Source organism: Manis javanica, chromosome 6, assembly GCF_040802235.1.
Source record: "Manis javanica isolate MJ-LG chromosome 6, MJ_LKY, whole genome shotgun sequence".
NCBI classification, from domain to species: domain Eukaryota; kingdom Metazoa; phylum Chordata; class Mammalia; order Pholidota; family Manidae; genus Manis; species Manis javanica.
This window is the reverse complement of record NC_133161.1, coordinates 146,011,082-146,023,553: the sequence shown is the minus strand read 5'-3', so window position 1 is coordinate 146,023,553 and position 12,472 is coordinate 146,011,082. Positions and strand designations below refer to the sequence as shown.

The window sequence follows — 12,472 nt, the reverse complement described above, 5'->3', positions numbered from 1 at the left end:
TTGAGAATAGACCCCAGTGTACCTTCCTCTTTTTATTGGTTGCATAGCATTCTGCTTTATGAATGCACCAAGATTTATTTTAACTGAGGACTGGATCATAAATACAAAATCCCGGAGCTGAGTTTGGGGCGGGGAAACGGTGTCTGGAGCCGTCTTAGGCCAGAGACTCTCAGTGTGCCTGCGGGTCTGCCCTTTGTGAGGAGGCTCGCATGGCTCACCTCAGCGTTTCGGTCCTTTTGTTTCTTTTCTGGGGCAAAAAAGTCTTGGGATCAAGTAAAACTACTCAACCTCCGTCTGGGTACTTTCCCAGGTGTCCCCCTTTTTCTAGCAGGGGGCCAGCTCAGTTTCCTGCAGAAATATGGAAGGTGAAATAAGAGGAAACACATAGACTTTGTAGTTAGTCCTTTCTGACTCGGGGCTCAGTCTCCCGATTTTTACTGTGATCACCCCACTTCGTTACCCATCTTATATTTTGGTTGCTTAAATTAGTTGGCCTGTGTAATTTATTTTTCTTGAAAAGCGAGAGAGGGAGCTGTCGCTGAGCTCGGTGTGACTGTCAGGGGAGACCGGTGTGAGGTGCACTGGCAGGAAGAGGCGAGGGGAAGGGCTTGTGCCCGCCGCTGTCTGCAGGCTCTGCCCAGGCGGACGCGATTCGGAGCGGCAGTGCTGGTGGGGGGCCCTTCTGCTGCGGGCTCCGGGAGCTCCTCACAGGCAGCGTTTCTATTTTTAATGTAATTTGGGGGAGCTGGCTTTTAGTTCAGGCCCTGCCCTTTCTCGCCCATCCAGATGGCAGAGTGGGCCGCAGCTGCTGGGGCTCAGGCTGCCCGTGGAGCAGTGTGGGGGCTGTGGGCACAGGGCTGGAGCCAGAGCAGTGTGCCAGCCTGGCTGGAGCCCCTCTGGGGGAAGATGGAGTGCGCTGTCTCCCGCCCCACCGCGCCTGTTAACCCTTGTGTCCCGGAACACACGGGCTCCTTCAGTGCGGTGGAGGAGTGCAGGGCCTCGGGTGGGGCCTGGCACTGGCAAAGCTGGTTTTTGTGCCTCGTTTTTTGTTTCTGCCTTAGGCTGGGGAGAGGGGAGGAGTGTGAGCAGAGGAGCTAACATTGGTGGCATGTCTTCTCTGGCTCACAGTTGGGCTTTATGTATGTGATCCCATTTAATCCCCGCCAGCAGCCCTGTGTGCTGTGGGTTACCGCCCTGCTTTACGGCGGGCAGGCCGCCTCCCGGCTAGGAAGGGGTAGAACAAGGGGTTGAGTCCAGGCCAACTACCCTACTATCCCGCGTGGCTCCACCCTGCAGGAAACATTTGAACGTACCAAGAATAGTCCTGTTTCTCACCAGCTTGCTAGGTTTGTCTAGATGCCCAGGCTTTATCATGAGATTTGGGGGGTGGGGGGAGCATCTGGATGGATGGAGAAATCCCTGACTGGGAAGGGGTGTCATTGTCTGCTAGGGGGATCCGGGTACACAGGGGAGCTTGGAGGGAGCCAAGGGGCGCTGAGTCTTTCTCCCTTGAGGTGCCCAAATGGTGCCCATTCCATGGGGATAGCGGGCTGTCATCTCACCAAGTCACTGTGTCCTCCAGGATCCTTCCTCTAATGTGCTTGTCTGCTGCTCCCAGTTCTGCCCACTCTATTTCAGCCTCCCTGAACATCACAGATGCTGGGTGTCTGGGTCCACTGTGGGTCTGGGGTGCTAATGGATGTCTCTGCTTTCTCTCTGCAACTTGCCGTGGAGGCTTCCGACTGCAGGAGGCAGGCCTCTCTGTTCCTTGTGTTCTCCTTTAGCCTCTGTCTTCTGACTGCAGCGTCTGGCTCATCCTCCCCTAGGCCAGGAAGGCTTGGCCCTGGGAGCAGCTGTGAGCCTGGGGGCTCAGCCCAAGTCCCAGGAGGCTTCACTGGACAGTAGGCAGGCCTTCTCTCTGTGTCCTCAGGGGTCCTCGTCCACTCAAGCCACTTCTCAGGGTGGGCGTCAGTTGAGGGATCTAGTGCAGACCCCTCCAGTATACCCCTTACACTGCTACTTGCCTGCAGGCCCAGAGGTTGGAAAGAGGAGGCAAGGATGACAGCCAGTCCAGCCAGGATGAGCTGCAGAGCAAGCCGTCCAAAGGCTCGCAGAGGTATGGGGCCTGGGAGGCTGCCCTCAGGGACCTTGAGCACTGCATGGACTGGGGCAGAATTCCCGGCTTTGGTCTGCATGGCTCAGCCTGGCGCTCCTGCCTGAAGGCGGCTGATGGGCTGACCGATCGACCTTGCAAAGTGTTTGTGTGTGTGTGAGAGAGAGAGAAAGAGAGACAGAGAGACAGAGAGAGTGCCAGGGCTTCTAGCTTCTCGGGCCTGGGCTCATGATGACAGAAGGGCTGCCACCCTGGAAGTGGGAGGGGGAGCAGTCATTCTACTTTCTGGATCCTGAAAAGCTATCAGCATTCCTACTTCCTAAAGCTACAGTTTCATGCATTTTCTGTTGTCTCACCACTGGAATGTGGCTTCTCTTTTTCTGCTCAGTCCTTGCACCCCTCCTTGATGGTGAGCTCTGGGAATGGGCACACCTATGAGTGTGTCTGGCTCTCAGTCCTGGGCCGAGCAAACAGTGCAGGGGCCCAGGGAGGCTGAGTCTAGTGCCAGCAAAGGGTGAACTCGGTAGGGAGCTTCTCCTTCCCGCTTTTCTGGCTGCCTTGACCTCCGTGGCTTCCATGGATGTGGGGCCAGGGCTGGGGTCCAGCCGGGAGGAGGACTGGACCTGGGTCCACATACTCCACTGCCCAGTTCTCTTCCTGCTCTCTAAATGGAGGGGCCTGACTGCTGCTCTGGCTGCTCTGGCCAGGTCATCTCCTCCTCTTCTGCGTGAGGAAAGGCTCCAGGGTCCCCTCCACTGCCAACCCGTCGAGGAGGGGCCCACGCAGGCCCTGGAGTGCAAGGGGGCGGAAGAGCCCAGGGAGAGCCCTGCAGGCAGCCGCCTGTCGCCCGTGTCCCTGCCGAGGTAAGGGTGAGCTGGAAACTTCCCGGGCGGCAGGGGCCTGTGTGTAGTATGTTGTGTGTGTCGGGGCTGAGCCAGGCGGGGCAGGGAGAGAGCCTGGGGAGAGGGGGAGAGCTGGGGTGGGTGTGCAGTCGCAGCAACAATCGCAGGTTAGCCAGAGAAGGAGAAGGCCTGCCTCTTCCTCTTCCTCACGCGTGGGCCATAGCTGAAAGTGGGGTACCATCTGATTAGGGGAGCTTAGAAGCCCTTGAATGAAGGAAGCATCTCTTGTGACCTAGCCGCCTCCCTACCAGGGGCCGGGACAGAGGTGCTGTGGCCATTCACCTCAGTGCCCAGCCTGCCAGCCCTGCTCCCACAGTCAGCCCACTTCTTGCTGTCAGCAAGCCAGAGCCTGGCTGTGTGCCAGGCCCTGGGGGTGGAGGGTGCAGAGTCCCAGGCCTCCCTGAGGCCAGCTGAGGGGACCTTTGTGCCCCGGCCTGGCCCAGAGCCCCGTGTACGATCGCTGGTTCTTCTGTCTCCCCCGCGAGAAGGATGCTGGCCTCAGAGCACATTCAGTCGGCATGAGCCCCTGGGCAGAGCTGAGGAGCGGCAGTTCAGTCACCAGCATCCACTGAGCGTCTGCTGTGTGCAGAGCTTCTCCTTAGGCACCCTAACCATCCGCATTCCATGTGGATATGAGTCTGTGGTCTTCAGTGTAAACAGCCTGGAAAAAGGCAGGGAGTGGGGAGTGAGGCTCAGGGCCCGAGGCAGGGAGGCTTTGTTAGGGCTACCTCCCCAAGTGGGGTACACCTTGGGCCTCTTTCCTTCCTACTGGCTTTAACACAATTGCTTCCTTATTGCTATTAAGGGAGGGGGTCCCAAGCCCGCCTGCTGTCCACGGGAGGGGCCAGGAGCAGTGCGCTGGGGCTGAGGAGCTGGGCCCTGGGCAGGAAGAGGCCGAGGAGTCCGAGAAGGTGGCGGGCAGCCCTACTCCACTGGTCTCCCCGGAGATGTAAGGGCCCGATTTGATGTCTGTCCTTGTCCTCCACGGTGCTGAGCACCCCATCCCCTCTGGTGGGGAGGGATGCTGTGGCCTCTGCCTGGGGATGGAGGGGGAGGAGGGGGTTTGCCCTTGGTTCTGTGTGCAGCCTTGAGACCCCCAAGCAGCTGTGGTCACAGATCCTTGTGTGGGGTCAGCTTAGGTTGGTGGGCTCCTGGTCAGAAGCTGGGGTGTGAGGGAGGAGAGTAGAGTGTACCTCCTGGGTCACAGGCAGAAACCTGGCAAATCAAGTTTTCCTTTCTACCAAGCACCACTTTCTCTTTAAAAAAATTTTTTATGGAGGCATTTATGTACATGAAAGTCCACAAATCTGAACTGTGCAGTCCGTGAATGTTCCCATGTGTCTCCACCAAGCAGCAGCCGCCCAGGCCCAGTGTAGAACGTCTCTGGCCCTGCCGCGTTTCCTCAGCCCCTCCCCTCTCACTCCCCAGCCCCAGGCTGCCGCTGTCCTGGCCTCTGTGCCTCATGCTCCTCTCCCTGGTCTCCACCCCCACCGGTGGGGTCACTGGCGTGCGCCACATGCCTCTGTGCCTGGGTTCGCGGCTCAGCAGCAGCGTTTCTGAAACTCAGATCACTTAGCTCTCCTCCTCCATGTCCACCTTCCGCTCTCTCACCCCTTTTACACGTGAGGGAAACAGGCCCAGAGAGGCAGAGGGGTTTGCCGAGGCCGCGTCGCCAGTCAGCTGGAGCCCTGGGACTGGACGCCAGTCACTGGGGCCCTCGGCTTAGTCTGCAGCCACTGCTGCCTTTCTCTGCATGGAGAGAGACAGGCTGCGGTCAGTTTCCCCACTGGGAGCCCAGCAGTGCAGAAGGCTTGTGAGCCCTCAGGGTGCGGGGCTGACTGTCGGGCAGACAGGCTTGCGCACTGATCACACACAGGAGCGGCCCCGAGAGAGGCAGCAGCCCCTGGGTCAGCATGGCGCTGCAGGGGGGTGTAGGGAAGGGGTCGATCCTGCAATGACATCTCTGACCCTAAGGAGTGGCACGGCTTCCCCCGTCCCCGTGGCCGCGGACAGCCAGATCAGGGTGCTTTCTGTAAGAACGGAGGGAATGTGGCTCAGAGACAGACCCCGTGGGCAGGTCAGGGGCATCCCCGGGGGCCTCTGGGAGCGGAGCTGGGCAGTGAGTTCCTCCCCACCTGCTGTGGGCAGTGAGCCCCCCGGCTGTGTTTCTCCTCCCTTCCCAGTGAGGCTGCCCCTGCTGGGGTCGCAGACACACCCACCTTGACCACCAATTTCCGTTTGCACAGTACACTTAGGAAACATCTTCTTTCTTTCCTGCGTCTTTTCAGGCCCTGTAACGTCCTTGTTGTTAATCTTTACTAACACTAAGGATGGATTGATTTTTCTGGGTTCAGCGGGGTGTTGCCCTGTGTCTGTTGTACTTGTATATGGGATTTTAATTTTCAGGGTGACTGAGTGACAACACAGAAAGACCAATGCCACTGAAATAAGAATTTATTCCTTACATTCCTAGAGAGAAGAGGGCCTGCCACGCGACGCAGGGCCACCTGGGGAAGGGCCTGGACTGGTCAGCAGGTAGAAGAGAAGAGGAGGGGGAGCGTGGCCCAGAATCCTCCTTGGGGTTCTTGAGGGAAGGAGTGGACCAGCCAAGGTGGGTACCCTGAGTGAGTGTGGGATTGGATAGCTGGAAAACTTCTGGTGGGCTTTGGGCTGTGCCGTGTCCCTAGTTGCCTGTTACCTGGTCCTGGGTCATCTCGGGTGGAGGAAGTATGGCTTGGTGTGCGTTAGAAAGGAGATGGTATGAGATACAGCCTCAGGATTGTTCGGTTTGCATCTGAAAGACATGTTTCCCTGGCTATCCATCAGAATCGACTAGTCCTGGGAGGGGCAGTCTCTCCTCCAGCAGCAAGCTTTCTAAGACGTCAAGACATCATAAAATACAGAAAATAAAGACCAGGATTAATAGAGTCTGTCACCTTTCTTAGATACTGTCAAGCCGAACCAGGAGTGGGGAGCCAAGCGCAGGCCCAGTGGGCAGGGCTGGCAAACAGCCGCTGCCAGGCCCGCCGTGTGGCCGGGGGCCTGGGTCTGGGAAACAGGGATATCCTCCCCTGTGTCAGCCGAGCAGCTTGCATGAGGGGTTTGTGGGCAGAGAGTAACCGAATCAAACCCACTGGGTCGAATGCAAAAGAAGACAGGATCTCCTTGGTTGCGGTCCCAGTTTGGCCGTTTCCGATCCCTCCCGCTCTTTCCCCTCCTTCCCACCTGTCCTCCCGGCCCTCCTTCGCGCCTGGGAGATGCTCGGTGGCCAGCCCGAGAGGACAGTGCGCCTGCAGAGCCTCCTCTTGGCCACTAACTCTTGGAAACTGGGTCTCACTGGTGCTGTTACCTGAGGAGCGGCCTAGAAACCAGACCTGCCTTTTTCCTGTGGAGTCCTATCCTTGCCAGTGTCTCGTAGCTCTCGCAGGCCCATTGCTGACTGCCCTGGCCCTCGCTGGGCGTTGCGGATACTAGATCTTTAAAACAGGGACACGGAGAGGAGACCCACAGGATGTGTGCCAGGTATGCAAGCAAGGCCACGGGTGCGTGCAGCCTGGGCACACGCTGCCGCGCCGCCGAGGGCCTGTGTTCCCGCAGCGTGTGTCCCTAGGGCTCCGCGTAGCTGTGAGGCCCGCAGGGGAGAGAGACGTCACAAGGCACCATCGCAGGGAAAAATGCGTCCCCAGCCAAGGCTGGAAATGAGCTGAAGGTCGATGAGGCGGCCAGCTGCGGGAGGCTCTTGCTGAGGCAGGGGTTTCAGATGGTGGCCACCCCTCTTACACCTGCACCCGGGGGGCTGCTGGCGGACTGAGAGGAAGCCAGGAATTGGAGGGAGGGAGGAGGTGCAGTTTGGGGCAGAAGAGAATGGGGGGCGTGGCTCAAGACTGTTTCTGGCCTGTTAAGTGTTAGGAAAGGGGAAGGAAAGACCTCCATGAGATTTCGGAGCCTTCCGCAGCCGTCTGTGGCATCCCTCTCTCTCGGATCTCCAGGGACTGCCGTGGAATTCCGAGGTCCTCGTTCTCTCTGCCGTCTCATGGGGCCTTCCCACTACTTTCCGTCCTCTGCAGCGCTGGAGCTGGGCTGGGAAGGGGGTCCCGTGTCCACAGGCGCCCCTATTCTCCTCTTGCCCAGTGCTGTTCTTGTTCATGGCCACACCTGCATGCTGCTAGTTCGCCTGGGGCACCGTGCCAGCCTGCCACAGCCTGCTCATGGCGGGAAAGGTGCCGGTTGTGTGGCGAGACCAATTTATAACCTCAGATCTAGGGACCTGGGAGGGCAGACGTGGGCTGGCTTTAGAAAAGCTGCTCTGGGGGGTGAAATACTTCATCCTGCTTAAGCTCTCGTTGCTCCAAATATTCTTGGGGTTTCTTTTTGGGTATTTCCTTCAAGGACCAGAATACAAACAGCCTTCATTACATCATAGACGTCTTCTTAACCCAAACCATACCCCTTACCTAGCACCCACCATGCGCCCAGGTGAGCCCTGCCTTTCTTTTGTCCACTTCAAATGAAGTCAGAGCAGTGAAGATGAGGGGCGGTGTGCCTGGCGGCCCTGCTGTGCCCTTGCCCCTTTCTTCGGCTGGGGGAGCGGTCTCCTGCCCGGCTCCCTTGGCTGTGGGGTGCGGATTTGCCATTTCCACACCTCTGCGGCCTATTCCGGGTCTCAGGGTCAGGAGACACGCTGTTGCTTCTCCTGCTGGCTCCTAGGTTTGGCCTCTGTTCAGTTTGGGAGGCAGGGCAGCCTCTGAGGACCTGCCACGCTGCTGGCATGAGGCTCAAGTAGAGAGCAGAGCCCAGTGGGGAGGCCGAGACGGGCCGTGAACCGTCCTGGGAGAATCCGTGGGGACAGAGCCTCCATCTCCCGCTGCTGCCTCCAGCTCTCGAGCCACGTCTCTAGGCTTTCACCTCGGGCACAGCCTGCAGTCCGCGGAGAGCCTGCTGTGGCTCTTTGCCCAGGGCTCTCGGGGCCTTAGACGGCCACAGGGGGTTGTCCTGTCGAACAGGTGCTGCCTGTGTCCTTGAGAGGGGCAGTCTTACTGCCCACCCTTGAGTGACCTGATTGGCATGTGTGATTCCAGATCGGGGGTCCTCCATGAGGATGTGTGTTTAACCCCCATGCCCAAAGGTGGGTGGGCGTTCAGACTAGTGAAATGCTGTTCCCCTCCCTTGGTAGGCAATTGGCAGAGGCTGCGATGCCCCAGAAGAGGCTCTCAGAGGCCACCCTGCAGGCCAGGGAAGAGGCAGTGGCCCAAGAACTCGAGCAAGACCAGAGGCGGCTCCTGGAGGCGAAGCAAGAGAAGATGCAGCAACTGCGAGAGAAGCTGCAGCAGGAGGCAGAAGAGGAGACCCTGCAGCTCCGCCGGCAGAAGGAGAAGGCTCTCAGGTCCTGCCCCCCCCCTTAGACACGTGCCCGGCCTTGCAGTGGCCTGGGGAGCGAGGACCCCCTCCTCCCTCCCCAGCCCCACCGAGATTCCTCCTTGATGGCTGGGCTGGAGGAATGGGCTTCCTGGCCAAGGCTCGTGCCCTTGGCAACAGTGGGGATAGCTGACATTTTTTGAGTGCTTTAATTCTATTAATTCATTTAGTCCTGAGAACGGCTCTTATGAGGTGTTACCGGCCCCATTTTTTGGGATCTGTGAGAGAGACAAAACCGAGGCACAGAAAGGTGGAGTGACTTTTCTGTTGATGCTGATACACAGCGGAGCCCAGGTCAGCCCAGGCGGTCTTTCTCTGGAGCCTGCTTTCTTCACTTCTGAGGTGACCTCTCGGGAGTCCGGGCCTGTTGGGACCATGCAGTGTGAGGTCCTCTTGCCCAGGACCCAGAAGTTCCTGTCTGGGTTTCTACTCTCTGAGTAGCTGACTGGGAGGCCCTAGACAAATAGGATGCTTCAGCCTGGGCTGGGCCTGTGGGAATGTGATTGTGTGTATCTACGTGCAAACAAACTAGAGTCTTATTTTTATAAGACAAGGCAGTCTGCACTGGCATAGTGGCTCCGTGGAGTCGCTAGGTACCCCCCGACTCCTTTAATCTCCCTGCCTTCTTTAGTGTTGGTTTTTATTCTCAGGGTCTCTTCACAGTCCAGCATAGCTGCTGATTTCTAGCCATCGTGTATGTCCCCCAGGCAGGAAGAATAGGGGAAGAGTACACCTTTTAGCTCAGTCAGTCCCTTTTAGGCACCTCTTGGAAACTTTACCCAATAACTTCTGTTTATTCTTTGAAGAGTTTTGCTGGCAATGTTACCCAACAATTTCTGCCTATATCTCACTGATTGCCCCTGGTTGCAAAGGAGACTGGGAAATGTAGTCTTTAGCTGGGCCTCTTTACCTAACAGAATAGACTCAGGGTTCTGTTTGTAAGGGAAAATGGGAGAACGGATATTGAGAAGGTAATAAGCAACCTCTGTCACAGCTCTAGGGTGGGAAAGGTGCTCCAAAAAGGTGTTAATGTATTTCTTTACCTGACAATTTAACTAAAGACTCAATCCTATCCTCTTGGACAGAGGCATTCAAAGGAACTTACTGTTTTTATATGGTCACAGCAAAGAGAATATAAAACGTTTATGCTTAACTTAGAGACACTCACAGAACACCAACACCTGATTACCCCGTGGGTGGGGGACAGTTCTCTCCCATTAGCCCATCGCAGGACCCACTGACGCATGCTCCGTCCTTGTATCACCCCTCCCGGATCCCCTGCCAGGGAGCATCCCGAAGATCGATCTTCCCCAGCATCCTCTTCCAGCCACCTGAAAACTGGGGGTCGGTCTCCTGACCGCCCGCAAGCAGCTTATCGCTCAGCTCACCTTGGGAAGCAGCTCCCAGGAGGAAATCCCGGGGTGATTCCCTGCCAGCCGACCAGACTTCTCCTCCTCTTCTGGGCTTGGCTGACTGTGCTTTGCACCCCTCCCCCAATCCCTGAAATCCAGAGGGTGTCCGGGGGCCCTGTTAGATTGTGGGGAAGGCGAGCATGCCAGGAGTGTCTGGCTCAGGGCCTGAAACACAGGAGTTGCTCAAGAAATGGTAGCTCTTGGTTTTCAGGTGAGATCAGTACAATTCCAGAGGCCTTGGCTGTGTGACTTCTCTGTTGGCCGTGTCTTGCTTGACTCTCTTTGGAATAGTTCGTCGTTAGAACCCTGTTTCTGTTTATGAGCCTTTCTGAGGGGTGGGGCCTCCTCTCTTCTGGTAAATGTCTACTTGGTAGAAATTTCTGGAAGCCACAGCTGACCTTGTAGAAAATATTTCTTGAGTGAGAAGGCAGGGAGAAAGATAGGCAGGCTGATCCTTAGTTTCTTAAGTTGTAAACTCGAGAGATTGAGTTTAGTTATAAGGTGAAGAGAAAGAGTTGTAAAATGGAGGACTTAACCTCTAAAGGCCCTCCCAGGTCTAACATTCTGTGGTATTATATACAAATTCAGCCATAGAATAAAGAGAAGCATTTCTGGGTAGTCTAGAAGGAAGGATTTTTATTTAACTCAAATTTTCTATCATAGTGAAAGACAGTAGTGGTGTAGATAGCTTGAAATAGGAAACAGTCCTAAGTCTCTTTTGGCTTTAGAATTCAGTACAGAAGCTTTCCAAAGAAATCGTCTCCTGAATCATGGTTTTCTTGGGCTTGAATTCCCTGAGTGCACCTGTGAGGATGACGTGATTTGTGTAAGTGGGGGGATGTCCTCTTGGGGTGAACTGGTTTCCATCACTGGTTTGTGAATAAGATACCCTCATCCACAAACAAAGCTTGCCTATAGTCTGGGGCTGGTGTACTTTTCAAATTCAGTGAACATGTATTGAGCACCTATTTCATGTCAGTTACCGTGTTCAGCACCTGGGTTATTACAGATTCTAAGACGAGATTTCTTTCTTGAAGCTCTCAGACTTGTAAGGAAAACAGATGCACAAAAGATTAATTACAGTGCAATCTGATGTGCGGTACATGGCGGTAAAGGATAGGAGAGGTCTTCTACAAAGGGCAACGGAACAGGAAGGCCGAACTGATGAACCGGAGGGAGCTGGAAAGACTTCTCTGGGAGGAGGGTCTGCGTGTTGAATGACGAACGTGGGTTCATCAGGTAGAGAGGGAAGCTAGGGAGAGGAGCAGCCCGAGCACAGGCTAGAAGGCAGCAGGAGTGTGGTGGGCCCGAGGGGGTGGCTCGTCCCGTGTGCCTAGAACAGAGTCCTGTGGGTGGGGGTGGAAGGAGGTGGGAGCAGAGTGGTGGCGGGGGCAGACGCGCCTGGCCCCGAGCGAGGGCTGTGCTGCGGTGGACCCAGCGCAGGGGGGAGCTTTGGTAGAAACGCTGTTCTGAGGCCAAGCAGCCTGTCGTCCATTTCCGGTGGCAAAGCGAGCTCACGGTGGGGCTCGTGGCCGCCTCTTTGCCCGGGGAGGTATTGTGGGGAGGCAGCAGGACCCGGAGGCCGAGGCCTGTAAGACTCAGGAAGCTTCACAGGCAGGCTACAGGCTTTGGAGGCTGTGAGCTGGGCCGATGAATGAACGAGTGGGCCCCCCAGTGAGCTCGCCTCTCCTCGTCCCCCCAGTGCCCTGCGGGAGGAGCTGCAGAGAGCCGCCGAGGGAGAGGAGGCTCGGATGAGGGAGGAGGAGGGGCGGAGGCTGGCCCGGCTCTGGGCGCAGGCAGAGGCCGAAGAGGACCGGATCAGGTGAGGGCACCCTGGGGCCTGCCCGGCCCGGGGAGGCCGTCCCGAGGGCCCAGGCCCATCCCGTGCCCTCTGTGTGCCCAGGGCCCAGCAAGAGGCTTCCCTGCAGAGGCGGAGGGAAGAGTTGGAGTCGCTAGAGAAGGCGGAGAGGGCCAGCTTGGAACAGAGAAGCAGACGGACGCTGGAGCAGCTCAGGGAAGAGGCGAAGGCTGCGGAGAAGGGAGAGCAGGCCGCCCTGAACGCGGGGGAGGAGGCGGCTTTGGGGCAGCCAAGGGAGCAGCTGCAGGAGGAGAGGAAGGGGGTGAGTGGGCAGAGCGGGGCCTCCCCTCTGACCTGCCCCTGTGCCCCCTGGGGGGCTCCGTGTGGGCCCCCGGGAGGTGCCAGCCCCGGCCGGGGCTGCAGGCCGGGGGCACGGCCGGTGCCCAGAGGCTCCCCCCGCGGCCGGTCGGGCCAGTGCCCTCAGCGGCAGCGCAGACGCTCGAGGGGACGTGGCCTGTGGGCTTGGGAAGATTCCACCCTGGGAACTGAGACCAGAGGTCCTGAAACAAGGGTGCCTTGTCCCTCCCTCCCTCTCCCTCCTCCCGTCTTAGAGTAGCTCCTCAGGAGGACTCCCTCTGCCTCCCTCAGGCCCTGTCCCCGCAATCAGGTGCCCGTCTCCAGGGGAGAGGCTGGAGCAGGGGACAGGCCATGTGCAGCTTGTTCTCCTTTGGTGGAGTGCGGAGCTCCAGCTCTCAGACGAGGAGAGCCGCCTCGGGCTCCGCGTGCCGGGGCATCGCGCCCAGACCTGCAGGCCTCCCCGCCTCGGGTCTCA

General features: G+C 57.7%; 1 protein-coding gene across 10 annotated transcripts in view; it reads left to right on the top strand.

Annotated features, from left to right (window-relative positions):
- The window catches only part of CEP164 (centrosomal protein 164), a 62,973-nt gene that overhangs the window by 40,526 nt on the left and 9,975 nt on the right, over positions 1-12,472 (top strand). For 7 of the 10 annotated variants that reach the window (XR_012132729.1, XM_036992776.2, XM_073239725.1 and 4 more), the window contains 7 exons: positions 2,031-2,116; positions 2,821-2,976; positions 3,821-3,964; positions 5,489-5,626; positions 8,189-8,398; positions 11,545-11,664; positions 11,746-11,962. Coding sequence is in view for 9 of the 10 variants with exons in the window: in XM_036992776.2 (XP_036848671.2) it covers positions 2,031-2,116; positions 2,821-2,976; positions 3,821-3,964; positions 5,489-5,626; positions 8,189-8,398; positions 11,545-11,664; positions 11,746-11,962 (1,071 nt within the window). In the remaining variant the exon portion in view is untranslated. Of the gene's footprint in view, positions 1-2,030; positions 2,117-2,820; positions 2,977-3,820; positions 3,965-5,488; positions 5,627-8,188; positions 8,399-8,600; positions 11,963-12,472 lie in introns of those variants that run through there. The other 3 variants (XM_073239728.1, XM_073239727.1, XM_073239729.1) reach the window with 3 other exon arrangements.